Below are 26,642 nucleotides of genomic sequence, written 5' to 3'. Positions count from 1 at the left end.
ATACAATGAAAGGTATAAAAATAATTAATAAGAGAATGTGCCGACCAATCAGAAGCAAGTTGACCACAATCATCGGACTCTCCCACGGAACTGGTACATACTGTACCATCTGCCGCTTGTACCTCACCCCACTTTTGTACCATATGCTACTTCACGTGTGTCAACCTGCTTCAAGCCAAGCTTCTAGCAAAATAAAATACTGGCCTCCACAACCAGGAATATCACAGTTGTTGTTGTTGTTGTGGTCTTCAGTCCTGAGACTGGTTTCATGCAGCTCTCCATGCTACTCTATCCTGTGCAAGCTTCTTCATCTCCCAGTACCTACTGCAACCTACATCCTTCTGAATCTGTTTAGTGTATTCATCTCTTGGTCTCCCTCTACGATTTTTACCCTCCACGCTGCAGTCCAATACTAAATTGGTGATCCCTTGATGCCTCAGAACATGTCCTACCAACCGATCCCTTCTTCTAGTCAAGTTGTGCCACAAATTTCTCCTCTCCCCAATCCTATTCAATACTTCCTCATTAGTTATGTGATCTACCCATCTAATCTTCAGCATTCTTCTGTAGCACCACATTTCGAAAGCTTCTATTCTCTTCTTGTCCAAACTATTTATCGTCCATGTTTCACTTCCATACAAGGCTACACTCCATACAAATACTTTCAGAAATAACTTCCTGACACTTAAATCTATACTCGATGTTAACAAATTTCTCTTCTTCAGAAACGCTTTCCTTGCCATTGCCAGTCTACATTTTATATCCTCTCTACTTCGACCATCATCAGTTATTTTGCTCCCCAAATAGCAAAAGTCCTTTACTACTTTAAGTGTCTCATTTCCTAATCTAATTCCCTCAGATCCACCCGACTTAATTCGACTACATTCCATTATCCTCGTTTTGCTTTTGTTGATGTTCATCTTATATCCTCCTTTCAAGACGTTATCTATTCCGTTCAACTGCTCTTCCAAGTCGTTTGCTGTCTCTGACAGAATTACAATGTCATCGGCGAACCTCAAAGTTTTTATTTCTTCTCCATGGATTGCAATACCTACTCCGAATTTTTCTTTTGTTTCCTTTACTGCTTGCTCAATATACAGATTGAATAACATCTGGGAGAGGCTACAACCCTGTCTTACTCCCTTCCCAACAACTGCTTCCCTTTCATGTCCCTCGACTCTTATAACTGCCATCTGGTTTCTGTACAAATTGTAAATAGCCTTTCGCTCCCTGTATTTTACCCCTGCCACCTTTAGAATTTGAAAGAGAGTATTCCAGTCAACATTGTCAAAAGCTTTCTCTAAGTCTACAAATGCTAGAAACGTAGGTTTGCCTTTCCTTAATCTTTCTTCTAAAATAAGTCGTAAGGTCAGTATTGCCTCACGTGTTCCAGTATTTCTATGGAATCCAAACTGGTCTTCCCCGAGGTCGGCTTCTACTAGTTTTTCCGTTCGTCTGTAAGGAATTCGTGTTAGTATTTTGCAGCTGTGGCTTATTAAACTGACTGTTCGGTAATTTTCACATCTGTCAACACCTGCTTTCTTTGGGATTGGAATTATATCACAGTAGCCTCGAAGATTATTTAACAATCGAGGGAAATTTTACGAGATTGAAAACAAAAACGATCGGAAATAAAATTTGAATGGAACAGTACGGGCTTCTTTTGATAATGATGACAAAAGAATGCAGATATTTTACAACGAACAAATCATTGCATTTTTCAACATAATCTCCGTTCGAGGGTAAAGAAAAGGTCCACAGAGCTTATGATTCATTTTATCCTGTAGGAAAACAGCTTTCATCAGTGTCTTCAAAATAATTTGTAAAGAGAAAACTCTCCAAATTTTCAACTCGGAAAGTAGGAAGACGAAACTTTGAGTTAAATTTGCAGAACAGAGTGGGTGATGAATCAGTTTTATTCTGATGATTAAAATTCTTCTGGGTATTATGACGCGTCATTGCTAAAAACTAACAACAATAATAAACTAAAACCGACGTTCGGCCGAATTGCAACAGCCTTCCTCAGGGCACGACTGGTTTTGCATGGGGATAGGTGCTTCTATTTATTACAGACTATCGATGTCTGATGTCACCGTTGTAAAATCGGCGATAGCGGAACACCACCGTGACTGTGGACAACTATCAGGTTCCAGGAAGCCCGAGTACTGGCGAAAGAATCGTGGATGTGAGAACGCAAAATAAGGGAGGCGATCGAAATTATTAAGCAGCCTGACAACATCAACAGAGAAGATGGCTAAAAACTCCCGGCATCCTGGCTGCTGGCAATCCCAGTCCAACGGGCCGCGAGCGGTCGCTGGGCAGAAACTACACGGGACACGGACGTATCTGCACAAACAGCTGTAGAGCAACGGTCAATCCACTTCCGCGCACACCTGGAGGAAAACTTGCCGACCAGAAGCCGAACGCTGATTGGCGGAGAGCTACCAATCGTTGACGACATGGACATCCACGAATAGCCTCTTTCCTTCCATCTTCCCTTACGTCATGACTAGCCAATCATATTAGAGGGCCAATTAAAAGTTTTACCACAGTGACGTCAGACATCGATAGTCTGTAGTAAATAGAAACACCTATCATCATGCAAAACCAGTCGTGCCCTGAGGAAGGCCGTTGCAATTCCGCCGAAACGTCGGTTTTAGTTTATTATTATTGTTAGTTTTTAGCAATGATGCGGCATAATACCCAGAAGAATTTTAACCACTATGACACCGGCCGCGGAAGCCTACGTTCTTATATGTTTTATTCTAGTTTGTACACTTCATCCATAATAATTGCCAGACTTGGGGCGCTTTTTGATCATGGTGAGAGAGCACTGTTTTGTGGGCCAGTCTAGGTTATTTTTCGTCAAACAGGAGTTACGAGTTATTCAGCAACGAATCTTAATGAATCGCAAGACTCTACCACTTTCAAAGTAGTTCATTATTTTAAACGACTGCGATCCCTACAAAACGATGGCCATCATCATAGCAGCTCAGATAACTGTTTTGACCATATTCGGCACACTATCAATGCACCAAGTTTTTACTGCTACTTCAGTTATGATTTATGATGATGGATCCACGTTTAATCCATAGCCGTATCGTTGCTCTGCGCAGTCATTTAGTCTTTAGCATTTCCCCGTGTTATCGGCAAGGGATGATGTGGTCTAACTGCAATAAACAAAATCGTACTTGTCATAAAATCGGGAGTTTTGTACATGATGCTGGGCTGTTTGTGTGCCGAATGACCAGGCGATACTGCCGGGTATAACCTGTTGCATTGATAGATGAGGTGGCCAATAAATACCATGAGACATCTACAAAATGAACACATTAATACGTTTATTTACAACAAGTGCACTTAATTTTTGAGCTATACATAATTTTCTATTGCTGTTGGTTCTTGCGTTGTGACAAGCTACAGTGATAGTAATGCCATTAATAGAACCAAATAGTCTTGAACGCTGATATAAATGGTCCAGACAAAGAGGATGGCAAGATGGCGGCGAGTGAGTGACATGCGTTAGTTTGGCTAACAAGTTTACCTGAATTTTGGAGGTGTTACAAAGCAGTTAGGCTGCTCTCGGTAGAAGTGGAATCACGTGATCAGTGCTTATGTAACATTAACATTTTATTTCGAGAACTTGTAAACGTAATTGCATTTAAAACGGATGACCGTCGAATAACGCGCAGCATCGTCAACGGTCAGTTTGGTGAGAGTGCTGGGGGTCGAGCCGACACCACGGCTGCACCCCCCCTCAGCCCCAACATCGCCGCGCTCATGAAGGCTGTGGAGGTAAATGGGAGCGAGATCCGTCTTCTGAACAAATTTTTTTAAAGAATCTGAGGGTAAGATTCTCGAACACAAATTGACAGAGAAGTCTGAAGAACCTGAACTCTACCAGAGACGTGATAACCTCACAAGGGAGGCCTCGACGTTTGGATCACGGACTTGCTTCAAACTTTGTACCCCTTTAGCAGGTCTGGCCAAGCGAAGTCTACTTATATCAAATACGAAGAAATTTCTGAGAATGTATGTCTAGAGTACAGCATTGTATGGTAGTGAAACATGGACTGTGGGAAAACAGGAACAGAAGAGAATCGAAGCATTTGAGATGTGGTGCTACAGACGAGTGTTGAAAATTAGGTGGACTGATAAGGTAAGGAATGAGGAGGTTCTACGCAGAATCGGAGAGAAAAGGAATTTGTGGAAAACACTAATAAAAAGAAGGGACAGGATGATACGACATCTGTTAAGACATGAGGGGATGACTTCCATGTTACTAGAGGGAACTGTAGAGGGCAAAAACTGTAGAGGAAGACAGAGATTGGAATACATCCAGAAGACAATTGAGGACGTAGGTGGCAAGTGTTACTCTGAAATGAAGAGGTTAGCACAGGAGAGGAATTCGTGGCGGGGCTTCATCTAACCGGCCAGAAGACTGATGAAAAAAAAAGCAAGCCACTAAAAAAACATAATGCCCAAGTAATGAGGTGCACTTCTGTGGCAATCTCAAGAAAATCACGAGAACGTTTTACGCGTCGGTTACGCGAAGGTACTGCATACAGTATATGAAGTCATTGTGGTCCAGCTATCACCGTTCGCACTTCGCAACCGAGTAGTGGCCGAGGCAGCGGTTTGAATCGCGCTAATACTTAATTTTTATTCCACATTTTTTTTTTCATCTCTACGTGCATTTTCATGAAGTAGTAGTGAATTTCATATGCTATTTCACTATCTACTATTTGCAGTTAAATTTTCAAGTACGAGGGACAGGGTTGGAAAGCCCAAGTCAAAACTCGCTAAATAATGATGCGAATGACGTTATTCAGTAATATATTATATTACGATCTGCGAGACCGCAAGAATAATGTACAATTACTCGTCAGATGTTCTCTCGACATCACACGTCACAGAATGGTGTTTGTCATACAGACACGGTCCGCAGCTCGAGGTCTAGTGGCTAGCGTTGCTGCCGCTGGATCACGGGGTCCTGGGTTCGTTTCCCGGCCGGGTTGGAGATTTTCTCTGCCGGGGACTGGGTGTTTGCGTTGTCCTCATCATTTCATCATGTTCATCATTATTAGCGACAGTGGCTAGATTGCACTGTTTAAAAAATTGGACTGTGTAACAATTGGGTCTTTGCAAGGCCGCTAATGACCATGAAGTTGAGCGCCCCATAAACCAAACATCATCATCATCATCATCATCATCATCATACAGACATGATGTTTTTGTTGATTTCTATTCCAGTTTTCTCTACAGGTTCCGGAACTCTCGGAACCGACGTGATGCAAAACTTTTTTTGATGTGTGTATTCTGAGAGTAAATTGAATTCAAAAGACCATTTGCTTTGACGTCCCTAACGGTAAAGGTAAACATAGGAAAATTATAAAACATTTTTATTATGAGAATGGAAATATGGTATGAGTAGATTGTATTATTTTTATTATGTGTACAATTGCCAGTTTCACGGTGGGTAATTTTCAAGCACATATATTAAGCTTGAAAATGATGACGGTTGAAAGTAGCCCAATTGTACGCATAGAAAAAAGAATACAACCTATGTAGATCATGTTTTCATTCTCAAAGCACGCTGCGGCAGTAGACACCCACAAAAATGAAATTTTAAAATATTTTATTACTTCCTGAAATGTTGACACAAGTGTAAGAACATTGATGTAACTCACTTGAAGCGGATACTATCACCACTTGCGCTAAAGAAGCCAGCCGGTGTGGCCGTGCGGTTCTAGGCGCTTTAGTCTGGAACCGCGTGACCGCTACGGTCGCAGGTTCGAATCCTGCCTCGGGCATGGATGTGAGTGATGTCTTTAGGTTAGTTAGGTTTAAGTAGTTCTAAGTTCTAGGGGACTGATGACCACAGATATTAAGTCCCATAGTGCTCAGAGCCATTTGAACCATTTTTGTGCTAAAGAAGATGAGAGCGCGAACAAAGAGATAACATACGCCACGGCATTGATTAGCAAAGCATCACTTGATGCACTAAACAAACAAACTGTCCTCTTGAGACACAAAGTTCAACATTTACAATTTCATCAGAAACTACAACAACTTCTTGGTACTGCACTATGATACTGATTCCTTTAGATGAGGTCACGAACATGGAGCAGAGTTCTTCCAAGCTTGGCTCTATATTGACCTCAGTGTGGGGGCACTGCATTGCTGGGGGACAAGTGTGGTCTCCCATACGTCATCGCTGATTACAGCAGGCCCTCAACAACTCTGTGGTGTTGATATGCATTGCCGACTTTGCCCTGGCACCGCGACCTCTGCACGATATCCCAACAACAGTGAGGTTTGTGCTGTGGTCGTAGGATTTCCAAACCGATATACGCCATCCAGTATTCTTATTGGCCAAAGACTGTGAAAGCTCGCTCGTCCCGTCAAGATATGTCTTGCAGTTTCTAGCCAAATAAGCACTGCGCTAGCAGAAAGATAGACAACTGGAGATTTTTTTAGGCTGACAAGCAACTCTCATAGCATGCACAAACACACTGTCATACAAAGACAGATGCGTTTCCACTGTGTGTTTTGGGAGACTGTATCTTCGTCATCAGCCGTATAAATGTCAGTTAATGAAGTATGAATGTATTGAATGTACGACGTTTGGATAACAAATGGCAGTGTCTGGCAGCAGAAAACAAAAGCATCATTTAAAAAGTGGTTCAAATGGCCCTAAGCACTATGGGACTTAACATCTGAGGTCATCAGTCCCCTAGACTTAGAACTACTTAAACCTAACCTAAGAACATCACACACATCCATGCCCGAGGCAGGATTCGACCTGCGACCGTGGCAGCAGCGTGGTTCCGGACTGAAGCGCCTAGAACCGCTCGGCCACAACAAAGCATCTTTTAGCACTACGCTCAGAGTTATGTAACAATTTTTAGTTTTAGTTAAAACGACATGAATCTCCACAAAGGTCCAAAGTGGATTTATAAGTACCTCCTTCTACTCCCAACAACATCCAAATCCAAGCAGGGAAGATAGTCGATGAACAAATGGTCAGACGAAAAGTCGAATGGTTGTTATGCAGACATGGATTTTTGTTGAGCCCCTGGTGACAATTGGTGCTTCTGGAGAGTACATAGAGCTAGTGGCCTGTGGTATTGGCATGAAGCTTAATAGGTAGAATAGCTGATTGTTCAGAGTACAAGTAGATCTGTTTTTCGCGCCTGATGGCGACAGGATTTAACATACTAGAGGAGGTGACTAACCGACTGTGTGGGGTTGGTGTTTTGAGAACCTGACACCAGAACGGTGATGCTGGTGTCATTGTTGAGTGAACAGATATTTGTGATCAAAGTCCAGGTCCTGCAAGCAATTGCTGATTGTGTGGGAGTGTTACTGGTAACCTGATGACAGTGGTTCTGCTGAATGATTTACAGCGTGAGGAGTTGCTGCTACCAAAGTCCATCTTACTGAAGGTGTGCGTGCTTGTTGTTGAGAAGCTGATAGCAGAATGGTTATACTGGTGTATTTTTCAGAAGGAGCAATTGATGGCGTTAGAATCGAGCTTATTGCTAAGTGAGCGTTGGGGATTGTTGCTGTGAACGTGATGGCAGAGTAGTGCTGCTTGTAGGTTTGCTCACTGTCAGTGAGGGATTCATGTTGAGCAGCTGATGGGAGAGTGGTGCTGAGTTAGTGGTTGGTGGTGTCAGAGTCCAACTTACCACAGATGATAGCTGACTGGTCCTGTGTGACTAGTGTTGGGAACCTGATGGCAGGTTTGCATGGTGAGTGTGGTCGTATCATTCATGTTATTGGAGATGGTAGCCAACTGTCAGTGAGGGATTCATGTTGAGCAGCTGATGGGAGAGTGGTGCTGAGTTAGTGGTTGGTGGTGTCGGAGTCCAACTTACCACAGATGATAGCTGACTGGTCCTGTGTGACTAGTGTTGGGAACCTGATGGCAGGTTTGCATGGTGAGTGTGGTCGTATCATTCATGTTATTGGAGATGGTAGCCAACTGTCAGTGAGGGATTCATGTTGAGCAGCTGATGGGAGAGTGGTGCTGAGTTAGTGGTTGGTGGTGTCGGAGTCCAACTTACCACAGATGATAGCTGACTGGTCCAGTGTGACTAGTGTTGGGAACCTGATGGCAGGTTTGCATGGTGAGTGTGGTCGTATCATTCATGTTATTGGAGATGGTAGCCAACTGTCAGTGAGGGATTCATGTTGAGCAGCTGATGGGAGAGTGGTGCTGAGTTAGTGGTTGGTGGTGTCGGAGTCCAACTTACCACAGATGATAGCTGACTGGTCCTGTGTGACTAGTGTTGGGAACCTGATGGCAGGTTTGCATGGTGAGTGTGGTCGTATCATTCATGTTATTGGAGATGGTAGCCAACTGTCAGTGAGGGATTCATGTTGAGCAGCTGATGGGAGAGTGGTGCTGAGTTAGTGGTTGGTGGTGTCGGAGTCCAACTTACCACAGATGATAGCTGACTGGTCCTGTGTGACTAGTGTTGGGAACCTGATGGCAGGTTTGCATGGTGAGTGCTGGTCGTATCATTCATGTTATTGGAGATGGTAGCCAACTGTCAGTGAGGGATTCATGTTGAGCAGCTGATGGGAGGGTGGTGCTGAGTTAGTGGTTGGTGGTGTCGGAGTCCAACTTACCACAGATGATAGCTGACTGGTCCTGTGTGACTAGTGTTGGGAACCTGATGGCAGGTTTGCATGGTGAGTGTGGTCGTATCATTCATGTTATTGGAGATGGTAGCCAACTGTCAGTGAGGGATTCATGTTGAGCAGCTGATGGGAGAGTGGTGCTGAGTTAGTGGTTGGTGGTGTCGGAGTCCAACTTACCACAGATGATAGTTGACTGGTCCTGTGTGACTAGTGTTGGGGACCTGATGGCAGAGTGGTGCTGCTGGAAGGTTTTTAGAGTGGGTAGCTGGCTGTGTCAGAGTCCAGCCTACTTCAGATTGTGCGGCGTTTATGCCACATGACGACCCACGTTTACTACATTTTGTTAATATGCTTTAATGCACGATATCGGCAGGTTTTATTACAAGAGGCTGGCGAGTAGATAGGAGCGAAAGGCAGATTCATCGAACGACGCGCTATGCTGTCACATAGCATGAGAACGGCTGGGCGAGCAAGAGCAATACCTTACTGGAGCAGAGAAAGACAGTGGGATTTACCTACTACACCGAGCGCCAAGAAGCGGAACTTTTATTATTTATATACAGAGTTAAATATTAATATACAGCTCCAACCGTGCTGATGACGTTCTTGCGCTGAGAACTTGTTAATAATATTTTAGTTCATTAGGAAATAATAATTACAATTGTAATTAGTGTCACTGCTTACTAATGGAAAGGAACAAACACTCATAAGTGTGCCCCGAGAGTGCAGGAGGCAAACTGCTAAGATAGCTGGAAAATAGCCTAATATTGGTTTCTGCAATTCGCCACAGAAAACGGTAAGAGTGGTGTTGTCATTGTTAACAAGCTCAATGAATTTGTTATTGAAACTATTATTAAAAGAATGTTTATACTGACACAACTCTGTAAATATTATAAAGCTGTAGAGTCAGATTTTTATATGAAAAATTATACAGAAATTATTGCATTCCTACAGTAAGACGTGCACCTTAGGAATTAAAGGAAATTTGAAATACTGAAAGGAAAAATTAGTAAGGAAATCTGAATTGCAGTTATGGTTCCAGTAGGACTGGAGTTCTTTCTTATATTGGAAAAATTTCAATTTCTGCAAAACAAGATAATCTTGTAATACATTCATGTGGGCGGAGATGTAGCTTTTATGCTAGATCCCTTTCCACGTTTATTATCACTTTGTTGCTGTGTTTTAATGCAAACTAGCGAGTAGATGGGATCAAAAGGCAGATTCATTTAACTACGCGCCAGGTGGCCACATAGCGTGAGAACTGCCCGGTGAGCAAGAGCCGAATGTTACTGGAGCACAGAGAGAGAGAGAGAGAGAGAGAGAGGGGGGGGGGGGGGGGGAGGGGGCTTCGCCTACCACGCTGGACGTCGAAAAGCGAGTTTTTTATTATTTATATTTACTGTTTGAATATTGATGTACAGCTTCAAATGGTTGAAATAGCTCTGAGCACTATGGGACTTAACAGCTGTGGTCATCAGTCCCCTAGAACTTAGAACTACTTAAATCTAAGTAACCTAAGGACATCACACACATCCATGCCCGAAGCAGGATTAGAACCTGCGACCGTAGCGGTCACGCGGTTCCAGACTGAAGCGCCTAGAACCGCTCGGCCACCATGGCCGGCGATGTACAGCTTCAACCGTGCTGATGACTTTACAGTCTACGATCGGTTTCCAAGACGGCAAAACATGAATCCGTGCATGAAATGCGATCTCATGTAAGTACTGAAGAGTTTGTTCAAAAATTGTTTTGGACGACGTACTTGTGAGATGTGTTAATCCAAAGCAGTCTGCGATTGATTTTTCAGGGTGGCAACACGCGAACAAGTGTGTGAAGTCAAATCCGCGTAAAGAAGGAATTAATTGCAAAACTGCCTCGGGAAACGTATGTGTGCGATCTTATAAAATTGTGTGAAGTATTGATGACTTTTTATGAGAATTAACTATAGACTGGCTCTAGTAATCGTTTTACTAATTTTACAACTAGAAGAAGCAAAACCAGTTAGCATCCTAATATTTTGGGTTCTTATTATGCTTAACATAGCACAAGATCGTGAGGATGCTAACTGTATGTGCCATCAACTAGCAGTAGCATACAAAATTTGGGGTTTGAAGATTAATTACCAAAAAACAGAATACTTGACTAATGATACAAATGAGCTATACACTGAAGGAAAGAAAATCAAAAAGATAAACACTTTCTGTTATTTGGGATTCGTTTTAGAAACCGACGGAAAATCAGAGTCAGAAATCAATAAAAGAATTAGTAGCGGACGGAAGGTCATTGGGATGCTTAACTCAGTCTTATGGAGCAGGAATGTAATGAGCAGAACTAAAAACTTATATACAAATCTGTATGGAACGGAGACCTGGACAATTAACCGGAAGTACATTAAAAAATTACAAACTATAGAGATGGACTTCTGGAGAAGATCGGTAAGACTCTCCAGGAAAGAGAAGGAACACCAAAATAATAAGGAGAATGGAAATAAAAGCAAGACTATATGACGTAATGGAGAGGAAGAAATTACAGTGGTACGGGCATGTACGACGAATGGAGGAAGCCAGAATACCAAAATTGATACTGGAGTGGGAACCGGAGGGGAGAAGAAGAAAAGGACGACCTATGACCACCTGGCTCCAAAATGTACAGCACACAGTGAGGAGAATGGGTACAGAGGAAGAGGACACACAAGATCGAAACACCTGGAGGAATATTTTGAACATATAGTTTAAGAACGTATATTTTGTATTTAGTAATTCCCGAGTAAATTATTATGTTGGATATAAGCATCTGTAATGAGGAAAAGCTCAAAATATTAAAAAATTATGCTCAACATTTAAACTTACCCACTTGTCACATTATTGCCCACTGTTTATTTCACAAACGTTAGAGTTCGCGATCGACGGAGAAGAAACGCCTACGAGACGCGAGGTAAGAAAGTTGGCTACAATTCAGTTACAAGAAGAAAAGCGGGGGGGGGGGGGGGGGGCGACGACGCAATAGACTTTTGTCTGCAAATCACACGTAGCATCACTTTGCGTCCCGTTGTACATAGTGTGGCAGACGTTAGTTCGAACATTCATTTCCCCCGTCTCCTGCGATTGCGTTACAGTGGCACAGACTGAATGAGTGCGAACGTTGTTGGGTGTCTGCTGGAAAAGTGACGTCGTTGGTGGATTCGTGGAGCGAGCAGATGGAGGCGTTCAGGTTACTGAGGGAGGTAGCTGATTGACTTGTTAGGACTGTTGGTAGGAACACGGTAACTAAGCGCTGCTGATGGTGGGTTTGCAGAGCGAGCGCCTGATGGTGTCGGCGTCCAGCTGCGGTTGGCCCGAGGCCGTTCCAGGCTTCCGGCGCGCACTGGTGGTCTTCATGCTTCAGGCCTCCCGCCCGCTGCGCATCAGGGTTGGCAATCTCGTCACCCTCTCCAGGAACACCTTCCTGCAGGTATCTACCACATAGTGTCTGCCGCAAGCATACTGCCGACACGGCCGAAGTGTCAGGCTTCTACAGGGTTATTCATAAATATGCCCATGGTTTCAGAAGACAACAGCGAGGCATTCAGCAACAACGACACATTGCAGGGGAACGAGCGTGTCTGCAGGCTTGGATTCGTAGTATGCGTCGTGGCGTAGTTCCAGAGCGCACCGCTAGGAGGCAGGCATGTCAGAACATGGCATGTAGTGGTGCGACGCGTGTGTTTTGTGTTCTCTAATTCAGTAAATGTGAATCGGTTGTGACGGTTCAGCAATGATTTCGTACTAAATACCAGATAAAAATTCCAACAGACAAAACAATCGATGGGTGGTACAATACATGCTGCAAGACTTGCTACTTACGGAGCTCAAAGAAAACAGGGCTTCTGGGACCGTCAGCAGAGATGTTGCGTGGCTGGGAATGATTCGCCAGTGAACCGTCAACTAAGGCGGTTCACAAACAACAACTCAAGTACACATGTTATTCCAAAACGTTATCGTGGAAGTAGGGGCCAGGTGGTGCTGGTGAAATAACACACACTGCTAAAGATACCTTTTTATTTAAACTTTCTCAATAATAAATTTTTAAGTCTGGCACCTTTTTAAAAGAACAATTTCAAAAACAATTTCCAATAGCTGACAAATTTTCTTCATGAAAAGGAGATTGCAAGGTATGACGTTAACAACTAACCAATAATAAGATTTTAAACGTGAGATAACAGTTCAAAAGCTCTTTTAAAAATAGCTCTATGTAAAGGATTTGCAAGGTTTAACGTTAACAATAAGAAGATTTTAAACTTGTTATATCAATAAGGGAACAATTCAAAAAAAAACTTCAAGTAGCTAGCTTGTACTAAGCAAAAATTTTGCCTCTCGCCAGTTACATAACTTATATTTGTTACAAGGTAAAAGTGAATAAGCCAGCACACAAACCTTCACATTAAAGGCAGTTCCCAAAAAAAAAAATTCCTTAGCTCAGTAAGGGACTGACACGTGTAAAGGGGCCCAAATTACAACAGGTGGAATTGTTACTGCTGGTCTACAGGGCCATAGCAGATCAGCCCCAAAACTTCCGTTACAAGCCGCCACCTCCCCGAGTTACTCAAAACCAGAAGATGTGGCAAGGGCGGTGCCTGCAGAGACTCCGAACCACAGAGACCCGCGACACCGACCCTAAATCACCCAACCGACGTGTGAATGAAAACGGCCCGACCAAGGAGCAATTACCACATTCCCGCGGACAGGCAAACGAAAACTGTGGTGGGACGACCCCAACAAACTCACTGGTGAAGAAAGTCATACACTTCACTAGAACTTGATAGCCAGCCAACCGCTCCCAGTGGTTTCAACGGCCGATAAGAAAGACATAGGGTCCCACGCGCTGATCTCCTGCACCACGGCTTCTAAGCTTCATACGCCACGTACATGCAGGTAAGGCAGACTTAGCCCCTGACAGCCAAGAGGTCGGCCAAAGCACGTGGCGGGCAGTTGACGATCCCCAGGAACAGGACCCCGCTGGCGCCACCGCCTCTCTCGGTCACCGCCCAGTACGTACTCCTCGATCGTCACGCGACCGTACACTTCCTCCACCTCCAGCCAGAGGGCGGTAGCGACCCAAACAGCGCGCCAAACCGAAAGCGCCACCGCAAACACTAGGCGCGAAGCGAGAGCACTCCACCTGGCGTGCTTTTCGAAGAGCCGGACACAACTACGGCACAGCCAGTAGTCAAAAGAAATCGCTGACATGTCTGAGGATAGAAACGACTGCAGTCAACTGTCTGTCAGCTTCTACACAAACCTCCGCGTCCAAAAACATACCGGCTGAAGTCGTTACAAGCACAGACAAAATCTTCTTGCCACAAAGCATTCCGTTCTGATTTTCGCAGTAGCTTGCAATGGCTACTGGAGATAGATGTTTTTTCACACGAGTCGGTTTGTAGTGACGAAGCCGCGTATCATGTTTGTGCAACGGTAAGTCGTCATAAAGTGCTTGTTTCGTGCACAGAACATGCAAACGAGATTGTTGAACGTAATACTAATTCACGTATTGTTAATGCCTTTCATTAGATTTATGGCCAGGAAACTGTGGATTGTCTCATGTATTAGCTGCACCAACTTTCACTCCAAACAGAACCGTTGTACCCAGCAACTGTATGTTATTGTAAGGAAAGATACAATATAACAATCTCATTGGCTTCTTATTATTATTCTTGCATATCCAGATTTCAGCTATGAACAGCCATCTTCAGTGCATCTGAGTGAGTTTTAACCCGAAAAACTCCCAGCAATACATGTCACAATACGACTTTATTGGTGTACAGGCAGGGGGAAACTGAGGTGGTTGTTTACAACAATGACTGCAGACTCCGTTTGTACACTGTGGGTGCTGTACTTGTTGTAAACAACAACCTCAGTTTTCCCGTGCCTATACACAAATAACGTTCTATGATGACATGTACTACTGGGAAATTTTTGGGTTAGTACTCACTCAAATACATTGAAGATGGATATTTATAGCTGAAATCTGGATGTGCAAGAACAATAAGAAACCAATGTGATTGCGACTTGTTGCTGTATTCTTATCAATCCTTACAGCATCAGATACTGCAGAACCAGTGGATACTTTATCCTGCAAGAAGAGGGTGCCCCACCACCCTTTTCTTTTTCAGACGTTCGTGTTTACCTCAATGCCGAACTGCTTCTGCGTTCGATATGGATGATTTTCATCAAGATACTACTCTTCTTCAGTGTCCTTTACGGTCATCTAACTTCATGTGATTTCTTCTTATGGGGTTATGTCGAAAATCTTGTGTTCCTGCCTCCACTGCCACTTAATATGAAACAGTCACTGATATCGACCAAGGCTATCCTCAGGTATATTTCAGTTTTCTCTATATCTTGCAATTTTCGTGCCATCATCTTCTGAAACTCCAGATGTACTTATGAATAACCCTGTATTAAATTACTGCCTAGAGCATTATATGGAAAACCACAAGGTGACTGGTTTATTCCAAGATTGCTTTTATGGCATTACACCTGTTTGTGTCTCCATCGATGAGCGACTGAGATGTCCGCCGAACATTGACGAGGAAGTGGAAGCTACAAGTTGCACTAGCCGTGCGTGGCGTACTGTAGTACAGTGCCGTTAGAGGTCGTCAGGATATGCAGGTTCGCTAGATAGACTGGGTGAACATACCGTAATAAGACCGCTAGTGAGGGGAGCAATACTATACTCTGTTCAAAATTACTTTAGGGTTAACAGCTGCAAAGGAAGTAGTGGAGAGAAGCTCACGCACGAGGCACGGCGTCTATTCAACTACCACTAGACCTGCTGTATAGCCTCAGGAACCACACGTGGGAGCCAAACCTACACCCCCAACACTACAACGCTTCCCACTTGGACAAGAAGTCATTTTCAGGTAGCTTGCTATCCTATAGCATTATTCGATGTGCATTGTAATTTTGTTTGTTTCCATTTCTTATAGATGCGAGAGTTCAATCTGCTGTCACTTTTATTTCTTTTTCTGTGTTGTATGATACTGAACATTGTCAAAAGCAAGTTCGTCAAATGTCATGAGTTGGAAAGTTTAACATCGCTCTCTGGAACAGGCGAGAAAATCAGTATGCACATTACGTTACTGCTTTGAGAAAAAAAGGGAACTATATCTTGGACTGCCTGTATCCCTTAAGAGCCGGCCGCTGTGGCCGAGCGTTTCTAGGCGCTTCAGTCCGGAACCACACGGCTGCTACGTTCGCAGGTTCGAATCCTGCATCGGGCATTGATGTATGCGATGTCCTTAGGTTAGTTAGGTTTACGTAGTTCTAAGTCTAGGGGACTGATGACCTCAAATGTTAAGTCCTATACTGCTTAGAGCCATTTGAACCATTTTTGTATCCCTTAAGAGCTGATCGACAGAAATTCTGCAATCCAGATTGTAAACAGAAACACTGTCGTCAAGATTGGCAAGGAAATGGTCGAAAGTGAAAAGGAAATTTGAAAATGATACGAAGTCGGAATAACAAGGAAAAAACGTTTTGCGACTAAGCTGACTACCATCACGGATTTATAAGCTGAGAATGTGATACTTCGTCATGTCTATCACTGATGCTCTTGCTGTAGTACTGGGGTAGTGCATTCTTATTTCTGATTTCTTTCTTACTGACGGACTTACTTGTGATCAGTTTTGTAACCTCGATTAACACACAAAAATTTGTTATTGTTGTGTCAGAAGTAAGTAGACGATGAAAAAATGTAATACTAAGTTAACAATAAACATGACGATTAGTTCATAGTAATTAAACTAAGAAAGCACTAGCTTACCTGTCCGCCCTTAAGCGTCCAATCGTATCACGTCACAGGTTTGTCCCTGACGCGAGAGCGGACCATTATGATTGGTTCAAATGGCCCTCAGCACTATGGGACTTATCATCTGAGATCATCCATCAGTCCCCTAGACTTAGAACTACTTAAACCTAACTAACCTAAGGACATCACACACATCCATCCCCGAGGCAGGAATCGAACCTGCGACCGTAGCAGCAGCGTGGTTCCGGACTGAAGCGCCTAGAACCGCTCGGCCACAGCGGCCGGCTCAGACCATTATGAGTCACATTTAATTTGCATTATATGCTACTGGAGATCTATGACACAGTTACAGTTCGGAGCACATCAAAGTATAGTGTATTTTTAAGATTCCCTTTCCATAATATGTATCCGTAAGTTACAAAACAAATGGAAATGAATACACTTCATACGTGTGAATGCAGTGAGGACACTTTTGCTGTTCCGAGATGACCAGTTTCAACAGTTTTATCCTGCCATCATCTGATCTAAAGGGAAAACAAAGATAATTAACGACGGGTGGGGGGGGGGGGGGGGCGGAATGGAGGAAGATTGCAATTCATATGATGTTTGTATATAATATACAATATTTCACGTAGTTTGTGGAACTTGTTACATTACATTACATTAAACCATAAAAGGCACGGGCCGGCCGCGGTGGTCTAGCGGTTCTAGGCGCTCAGTCCGGAACCGCGCGACTGCTACGGTCGCAGGTTCGAATCCTGCCTCGGGTATGGATGTGTGTGATGTCCTTAGGTTGGTTAGGTTTAAGTAGTTCTAAGTCTAGGGGACTGATGACCTCAGATGATAAGTCCCATAGTGGTGGTGGTGGTGGTGGTGGTGGTGTTGGTGGTGGTTAGTGTTTAACGTCCCGTCGACAACGAGGTCATTAGAGACGGAGCGCAAGCTCGGGTTAGGGAAGGATTGGGAAGGAAATCGGCCGTGCCCTTTCAAAGGAACCATCCCGGCATTTGCCTGAAACGATTTAGGGAAATCACGGAAAACCTAAATCAGGATGGCTGGAGACGGGATTGAACCGTCGTCCTCCCGAATGCGAGTCCAGTGTGCTAACCACTGCGCCACCTCGCTCGGTCGTCCCATAGTGCTTAGAGCCATTTGAACCATTTTTTTATCAAGACATATAGACGTGGGCAGTGCCTTTTATGCTGTGACTTAATGTAATGTAACATGGCAATTTTATAGCAGGAGATACGTGGAAAAGTGTATATATGGCCGTCATATAAATTGTAGTCTCGACACCCCCTCCCCAGCGTGTAGATTTCAGATAAGAAAATTGCATGTGAGAAACCCTAACATACATCTTATTACAATAACTAGATACCAAAACTGAACACAGTAACACAATGGATACTGAGTACTACTATAAAGAAGAGTATATCCATCTATGAAAGGAAAAGACGCATCACCAAGGAATAAGCGGATGGGACTGAAATCGGTAGATGCGATGTACATGTAGAGACAAATAAACGATTACAATTTCAGAAAAATTGTATGATTTTTCGAGAGAAATAGCTTCGCAAATAAAGCAAATCAGTAACGCGCTGGTCCACCACTGGCGCATATGCAAGTAGTAATTCGGCTTGGTATTGTTTGATAGAGTTGTTGGATGTCCTCCTAAGAGTTATCGTGCCAAATTCTGCCAATTGGCACATCAGATCGTCAAAATCACGAGCTGGTTGGAGGGTCTTGCTCCTAACGTTCTCTGTTGGGGTGAGGTGTAACAACATTGCTGGTCTAACTAGAGTTTAGTGAGCACAAAGGAAAGCAGTAGAAACTCTCGGCCTTTGTGGGTGACTATTATCTTGCTGAAATATAAACGCAGAATAGCTTGCCATCAAGGGCAACAAACGGAGCAAAGAATATCGTCGACGCACTGCTACACTGTAAGTCTGCCCGGATGACAACCATAGAGGTGCTACTATCAAATGAAACTTTGCAGAGCAATGACAAGCCGAATAACTGCTCGCATAAGGGCCGGAAGTTGATCAACGCGTTATCCACTTCCTGAACTTGTGAATCTGCTTCTCTTGAATAAATCATCCAATTCTTATGAAATTATAATAATTTGTTGTATGTACATCTACATCACAGATTTCCATCCCATTCGGACAATTCCTTTGTGGTGCGTTCGTTTTTTTGTCTTAGAGTTTATACTTAAAGCTGCTTATGGACAGATGCATCGGCAGGAGCACATTAAGCACCGCGGAAGGAAGTTGCCACATATCACAAGGAACTATCACTTAATCTTAAATTTCATTCAGCCCGCTGAGAGTCGCCAACTATAAAAATGTACGAAGATGTAAGTGGTATCAGTGTCGTGTGACAGAACTCCACTGTTTTCATTTTAGTTTTATTAATGGGAACGAACTTTTAAGGCGATAACTCGAAAGTTCATCAAAACGCATTTCCTGATGACGTTATCGAATTTTCGATGTGCGAGAAAGTTATTTGTTGTATATTTTATAAGGTAAATGTGCTGTGCTGTGGAGCGGTCGGTATGGTTGAAAATGAACACACTTCATATGCCGCGACCACAGCGTAGGCACTTTTATTGCTCCAAGGTGACTGGTTTCAACAGTCTTACGCTGCAATCATCTGATCTAAGGGAAAAATAATGGGGGTGGGGGCAAGGGAGACAGCAGTTCATATGACTGTTATGTATACACTAATCCACGTACCTTCCGGAACTTTCTACAACATTGCCATCTTACATTACATTAAATAAAAGCATAAAAGGCACTCCTCACGTCTACGAGTCTTGATAAAAATCCAGTCGATAAAATACATGTTGTTGTTGTTGTGGTCTTCAGTCCTGAGACTGGTTTGATGCAGCTCTCCATGCTACTCTATCCTGTGCAAGCTTTTTCATCTCCCAGTACCTACTGCAACCTACATCCTTCTGAATCTGCTTAGTGTATTCATCTCTTGGTCTCCCTCTACGATTTTTACCCTCCACGCTGCCCTCCAATACTAAATTGGTGATCCCTTGATGCCTCAGAACATGTCCTACCAACCGATCCCTTCTTCTGGTCAAGTTGTGCCACAAACTTCTCTTCTCCCCAATCCTATTCAATACTTCCTCATTAGTTATGTGATCTACCCATCTAATCTTCAGCATTCTTCTGTAGCACCACATTTCGAAAGCTTCTATTCTCTTCTTGTCCAAACTATTTATCGTCCATGTTTCACTTCCATACATGGCTACACTCCATACGAATACTTTCAGAAATGACTTCCTGACACTTAAATCAATACTGGATGTTAACAAATTTCTCTTCTTCAGAAACGTTTTCCTTGCCATTGCCAGCCTACATTTTATATCCTCTCTACTTCGACCATCATCTGTTATTTTGCTCCCCAAATAGCAAAACTCCTTTACTACTTTAAGTGCCTCATTTCCTAATCTAATTCCCTCAGCATCACCCGACTTAATTAGACTACATTCCATTATCCTTGTTTTGCTTTTGTTGATGTTCATCTTATATCCTCCTTTCAAGACACTGTCCATTCCATTCAACTGCTCTTCCAAGTCCTTTGCTGTCTCTGACAGAATTACAATGTCATCGGCGAACCTCAAAGTTTTTATTTCTTCTCCATGAATTTCAATACCTACTCCAAATTTTTCTTTTGTTTCCTTTACTGCTTGCTCAGTATACAGATTGAACAACATCGGGGAGAGGCTACAACCCTGTCTTACTCCCTTCCCAACCACTGCTTCCCTTTCATGTCCCTCGACTCTTATAACTGCCATCTGGTTTCTGTACAAATTGTAAATAGCCTTTCGCTCCCTGTATTTTACCCCTGCCACCTTTAGAATTAGAAAGAGAGTATTCCAGTCAACATTGTCAAAAGCTTTCTCTAAGTCTACAAATGCTAGAAACGTATGTTTGCCTTTCCTTAATCTTTCTTCTAAGATAAGTCGTAAGGTCAGTATTGCCTCACGTGTTCCAGTGTTTCTACGGAATCCAAACTGATCTTCCCCGAGGTTGGCTTCTACTAGTTTTTCCATTCGTCTGTAAAGAATTCGTGTTAGTATTTTGCAGCTGTGACTTATTAAGTTGATAGTTCGGTAATTTTCACATCTGTCAACACCTGCTTTCTTTGGGATTGGAATTATTATATTCTTCTTGAAGTCTGAGGGTATTTCGCCTGTTTCATACATCTTGCTCACCAGATGGTAGAGTTTTGTCAGGACTGGCTCTCCCACGGCCGTCAGTAGTTCCAATGGAATATTGTCTACTCCGGGGGCCTTGTTTCGACTCAGGTCTTTCAGTGCTCTGTCAAACTCTTCACGCAGTATCATATCTCCCATTTCATCTTCATCTACATCCTCTTCCATTTCCATAATATTGTCCTCAAGTACATCGCCCTTGTATAGACCCTCTATATACTCCTTCCACCTTTCTGCTTTCCCTTCTTTGCTTAGAACTGGGTTTCCATCTGAGCTCTTGATATTCATACCAATCGTTCTCTTATCTCCAAAGGTCTCTTTAATTTTCCTGTAGGCGGTATCTATCTTACCCCTAGTGAGATAGGCCTCTACATCCTTACATTTGTCCTCTAGCCATCCCTGCTTAGCCATTTTGCACTTCCTGTCGATCTCATTTTTGAGACGTTTGTATTCCTTTTTGCCTGTTTCACTTACTGCATTTTTATATTTTCTCCTTTCATCAATTAAATTCAGTATTTCTTCTGTTACCCAAGGATTTCTACTAGCCCTCGTCTTTTTACCTACTTGATCCTCTGCTGCCTTCACTACTTCATCCCTCAAAGCTACCCATTCTTCTTCTACTGTATTTCTTTCCCCCATTCCTGTCAATTGCTCCCTTATGCTCTCCCTGAATCTCTGTACAACCTCTGGTTCTTTTAGTTTATCCAGGTCCCATCTCCTTAAATTCCCATCTTTTTGCAGTTTCTTCAGTTTTAATCTACGGGTCATAACCAATAGATTGTGGTCAGAGTCCACATCTGCCCCTGGAAATGTCTTACAATTTAAAACCTGGTTCCTAAATCTCTGTCTTACCATTATATAATCTATCTGATACCTTCTAGTATCTCCAGGGTTCTTCCATGTATACAACCTTCTTTCATGATTCTTAAACCAAGTGTTAGCTATGATTATGTTGTGCTCTGTGCAAAATTCATACAGATGGTAAAATGAACACAAATGATAAAATGCACAGAGTTAAATTCATCGTGCCGACCATGCAAACTTTTAGTACCTATCCCCTGCGTAATACTCCCATTGTGTGACGAAAGTGCACTTTGCATCTAAATTTTGCAGCCCGGTTGTAATAATCCTTTAGGTGTTGCAGATTCCGTTTCATCTCTTAGCCATAAGGCTATTTATGGATCTTGGACTCAGACCATCTGCTTACAGTAGTTCTGAACACAAAGCATGGATCACAGATATCCTCTACGTGCTGTACATACGCAGAGACGTCTTTCTCTTGGTGCATTGCATTCAGAAAATTCACATTTAAAGTGAGCATCTTCCATTTTATGATATGATATACTAATTTTTTTGCGTCAGTACAGATCCAACGGTACTACTTGGGAGATGAAAACCAGAATTTACGAGGCACAAGAAGTCAAAGTATCGTTAGGATGTGGAACAGTGCCTTGTATCATTATCCCTCAGTATTATAGTAAGCCCCTACTTGCCAGAGAACCCAAATGGGCAGCGAAAAAATGTATTTAAATTCGAGTTCACGAGGTGGTCATCACGACGTACGGTAGGGGCAATTCTCGGACATACTGAATACAGATTAGGTAATCAATTAAGATAACAATTTCAGTTGTTTTATAAATACACTTTCTGACCAAAAAATCCTGGACACCTATTAGTGGGCAGTAATATGGGATTCGTCCAGCCTTAGGCTTTATGATGGCTTGAAATCTTTAAGGGAAGCTTGTAATGTTGTTGCTTTAATTTATTCTGAAAGCGGTGCTGATATTCAAAACCATAACAGTGGGTTAAAAGCTGTGAGCTGTCTGTGGAAATTAACCTTGCATTACTGAGCAACTGTTTCACCAGGTATCCAATATAGCTTATCAAATTCCCAACCAGACTAACATTAATTATAATCTTTTAATAGTCATACGACAACCGGTGATATATATGTATAAAAGGGAATTTAAATAAAAAGAAATAAATCAGTTTATATTTGGAAATTTATTTTAACATTGATCATTGAAATTTCAGCATATTAAACTTGAGTCATAACTAAGCTGGTGCCTTATTTAGGACTGTGAAAATGTGAGTATGTAATCTTACGGAACACATAAAATAAGGAGCCAAGATTGGGAGACTAAATACAACACTGCATTCATAAAATAACACACGAAGAACTTTGTAACATATCCAAGAGGAAATAAACCACAACCAACCGATTCAATTTCCACCCAAAGAAGTTACGTTCGTAGCGCAATCCTGTCCGTCATGAAATTACCACACAATGGTATACTAAATTCATACTAACTCTCTGTGAAATCTTCCTCAAAAGAATAGCTGAGGGCTACTTTGATGCTTACACCACATGCTTCACCTGGTCAACTTGGTATACACGAAGAGTGTAACTCCACAATAGTTTGATAATTAAAATAAATTACATCGTAACGAAGTTTACAAAAGAAAAACCTTGAACTGGTTACTATCGTCTTACTCTTAACCTGATGGGTCAAACAATTGTATAAGCACGTGGTACTGGTCTCACAAAGGACACCCCACGTGGGTTGAACATAAAGAAAAGTTGCTATATTGAAAAACATTGTCAAGACGAGACGTTATAATCTCACGCACATTCGCATTTAAGAATGATGATCTTAGAGTTACTGATCAACACGTGGTTCCACTTTACTCACAAAGTAGTGACAAAGTAACTACTGGAAGATATTCTGAACTTCACACACGAAATACACTGCGTTGCATTTCAAGATAACATTAGATATTTTAGATCCAAACCTGAAATAAAGGTGATTAAATTTTCAGTTAGGCTGAACTTAAGAAATCCATTGTCCTACGGACTTAGCACACACGCGCTTAGCCGGAGATCTTACCACTTCAGACGGTCGCCGCGGACAGACTGCCGTGGTCCCTTCCTGAGGGGTGCCTCACAAATACAAACGGAAGTGACCAGAGAGGCATCTTCCTATACCAACATGACAAGGGACGGACAGGACCATAATAAGAATATAAACCTCTCTGCTTTTAGAAAGCGTAGCTACCTGTTCCGACGTTGGTCCTACTGTTCTCTAGCAGACAGGCTTGTCTGCTACCATCAAGCATGCACTTAGAAATACATTTGCTCATTCATTCTTTCACACAGAAGGGAAGGGGGATGACAGTATCTTATCATATACAGCATATAAAAGAAAGCGGATGTAGGTTCCGTATGAGACTGTGTGACATGAATTACATATAAACTGTGTTTTAAAGTGTAGTAGTGTGACAGATCGTTCTTGTTTATGTGTAAAAGTAACACGTTTCACTGCTCAGTCTCCTCCCAGATAGTCAGAAACACCACAGTAAAATTAGAAGAGGAATTTATGCCGTAAATGACAACAGATTTAAGAAATTAACATGAAAGGAATCCAACAGAGACCTTTCCAGCTTTCAAAGAGGTGCATATGAATGTCAGTAGAGGTACAGCAGCTCACTCTTCCTCAAGAGTCGAAACCAGAGAAGGTAGTGAAGTTGGACGGTGGGGTCTGCAGCAAATTCAACGTTCTAATTCATCCCAATGGCGTTTCATGGTGTTGAGATGGGGATTCAGGTAAGGCCAGAATATTTCAGGAACGCTTTTGCCCACAAGCAATTGCCTCACACATGCTACTTTACGACAAGGAGCATTGTCCTCCTGATACAAAATGTTCCTTTGATATACGCTGTATACAAACTGCAGAATCTGTTGATATCCTTCCGCATTTAGCGCAGTAAGAAGACGACACCCTAATAGCGAAAAACACCCCCACCGCCTCCCCCGACGTTAAGACTAACCACTCCGTACTTCACTCTTGGTCGCTATAAATGACGGCAGGCAACGTTCTCCAGGAATTCGCCATGGAGAAAATAGGAAGTTAACAGTCAGTGACAAGACAGCAAGAGGGTTTACGAACTCCGTGATTTCCTACAAATAAATATTGAGACAAATGCTGGAATGGTTCATTTGAAAAGGGCATGGCAGCTTTCCTTCCCAAAACACTACTAGTGTTCTTTCCCTAATGTAATCTTCGACAACGCGACTTAAGCCTGAAACCTTCCCGTCTCCTCTATATGTCTTTTGTTACGCAACCTTCCCTTCTACAATAACCTATGAAACCTTCCCTTAGGATTTCTATCTCTTTTTTAATAATAATAAGTGCAATCTTCGCCTACAGATTTAAATGATGCTTATTAAAAGTGATTTGATGATTATTTCGACGAAACGTAGAATGTATCGTCGTTGTCGCCCTCAGTCGTTACCTGCAACAACCCAAAACTGTTTCTTACCTTTTTTTACTGTTACTGGATCGCCATCTGACTGCTACATCGAACTGCGACATGAATATACTTACTCTGTTTTACTATACTCTATTAGCTGCTGGTTCGCTGTCATAATAAGTGGCTGTATTTATTACCAAAGCTGACGTTATTCTTTAATAACAAAGCCGACGTTATTCTTTAATGAATTTGACTGAAGTTACGTAATTCATAGTTAAACTTTTTCTTGACAACAATAAAATTTTGCAAAGTTTTACGTTGATGGTTTTTGGGATCGATTATAGTCAGTAATGCAATATTGCTGGCAAAAATTAATTATATTCTGAAAACGATTCTTCAAATATTTACTGTTGGTAATGAAATGATTATACAAACGTTCAAATGGGACTTACTTTTTACAATAATCTTACAACTAGCATTGCGCAAACATACCTTCGAGTTACTAAAAAAAAATTTCAATAACATTAGTTCCTCTTATGATAATAGTTAGCTGATGTCCCTGTACATCCGTTTATAATATCTTGTAAATCATAGCTGGTGGCTGGCAGGCACACCGCTCCTCTCAACCTCTCGCTTCAGACCTGTTACCGACTCGCTTCACATCTCGCTTACTACTGACTTCCTACGAACGCTGAAGTGCGGTCTCTCCCGCCAACAATGCTTTCTGGTGCAGACAATCCCTGCTACCATTACAAAATGCATCAGTGCGCCGTCTTTCCCGCTCTCTTCTTAAAATGTATCCATACGCGGCCTCTCCCGCTCTTTTTAAAATTATACCAATGTGCGGTCTCTCAAGCCAACAATACTTAGTTGCAGACATTCCCTGCTACCACAATTGTCTCCAAAACGACAAATATTATTTATTCCTACTTAATCCTATTACTAAAACATAAACATATTTCGTAAATTGTAGTTTGACAATAGACAATAGAAATATATACGTCTTACAAGCCGTAATTTTCCTTAAATGCTCTTGTGGTATCCAGCCTTGATTGGTCAGGACAATTCCTAAATACTGATCGTGAGAGTACTACGTTACCTTACTTTGTTGCTCTTACAATAAAGGTAGTGGAGTAAGTGTATTAGATCTCAAAGAAATGGTCTGAGTGATTAAGGAACATTTATCGCTAAAAAATAGTCGACAGTCACGGAAAAATCTGCTGCAAGATGTTTCTAGTGTCGAATTTTTGCATTAACTATTGATTGCTTTTCTTGTGTGTGTGTGTGTGTGTGTGTGTGTGTGTGTGTGTGTGTGTGTGTGTGTTCGCGTTTGTAATCTATGTCACATCATTTCTGAGACTACAGTTGATGTCTTTTCTGCCCACAGTTGCTGAAAGATACATACACGATGTTCAACATGCTGTACCGACTTCAAGGGAACAAGTGATGGTAAGCGGTAGCTAAATCGTCACTAGGGAGCTACACCGAAAGACATTGTCACAGAAATGGCAGAGACCTTGAAGTTTTTTCTGCTTTTATTTTCAAAAGAGGGCATCAATGATTTCAAGGATGCTATGCTGACTACTGCCTAATATGTAAAATACAATTAAAGGATATTACCAGTTTCCACACCTTCAAATTCGTTTCCAAATACACAACATTTTTAGCGGAATTTGTTTCAGAAATTCATTTACGAATTTAATTTTCAGACTGTGAATTGTCAAAT

The 26,642-nt window shown here is 42.3% G+C and overlaps 1 protein-coding gene across 1 annotated transcript in view; it reads left to right on the top strand.

Annotated features, from left to right (window-relative positions):
- Positions 1–26,363, top strand: part of LOC126416888 (odorant receptor 43a-like) — a 75,821-nt gene extending 49,458 nt beyond the window's left edge. Inside the window, exons 5-6 of the mRNA XM_050084771.1 lie at positions 11,947–12,102; positions 26,304–26,363. Of these exons, the coding sequence (XP_049940728.1) occupies positions 11,947–12,102; positions 26,304–26,363 (216 nt within the window). The remainder of the gene's footprint in view (positions 1–11,946; positions 12,103–26,303) is intronic.
- Positions 26,364–26,642: the final 279 nt, after the last annotated feature.

The sequence above is a fragment of the Schistocerca serialis genome, chromosome 8 (genome assembly GCF_023864345.2).
Source record: "Schistocerca serialis cubense isolate TAMUIC-IGC-003099 chromosome 8, iqSchSeri2.2, whole genome shotgun sequence".
Lineage (NCBI taxonomy): Eukaryota > Metazoa > Arthropoda > Insecta > Orthoptera > Acrididae > Schistocerca > Schistocerca serialis.
This window is presented reverse-complemented; position numbering and strand designations above follow the sequence as displayed.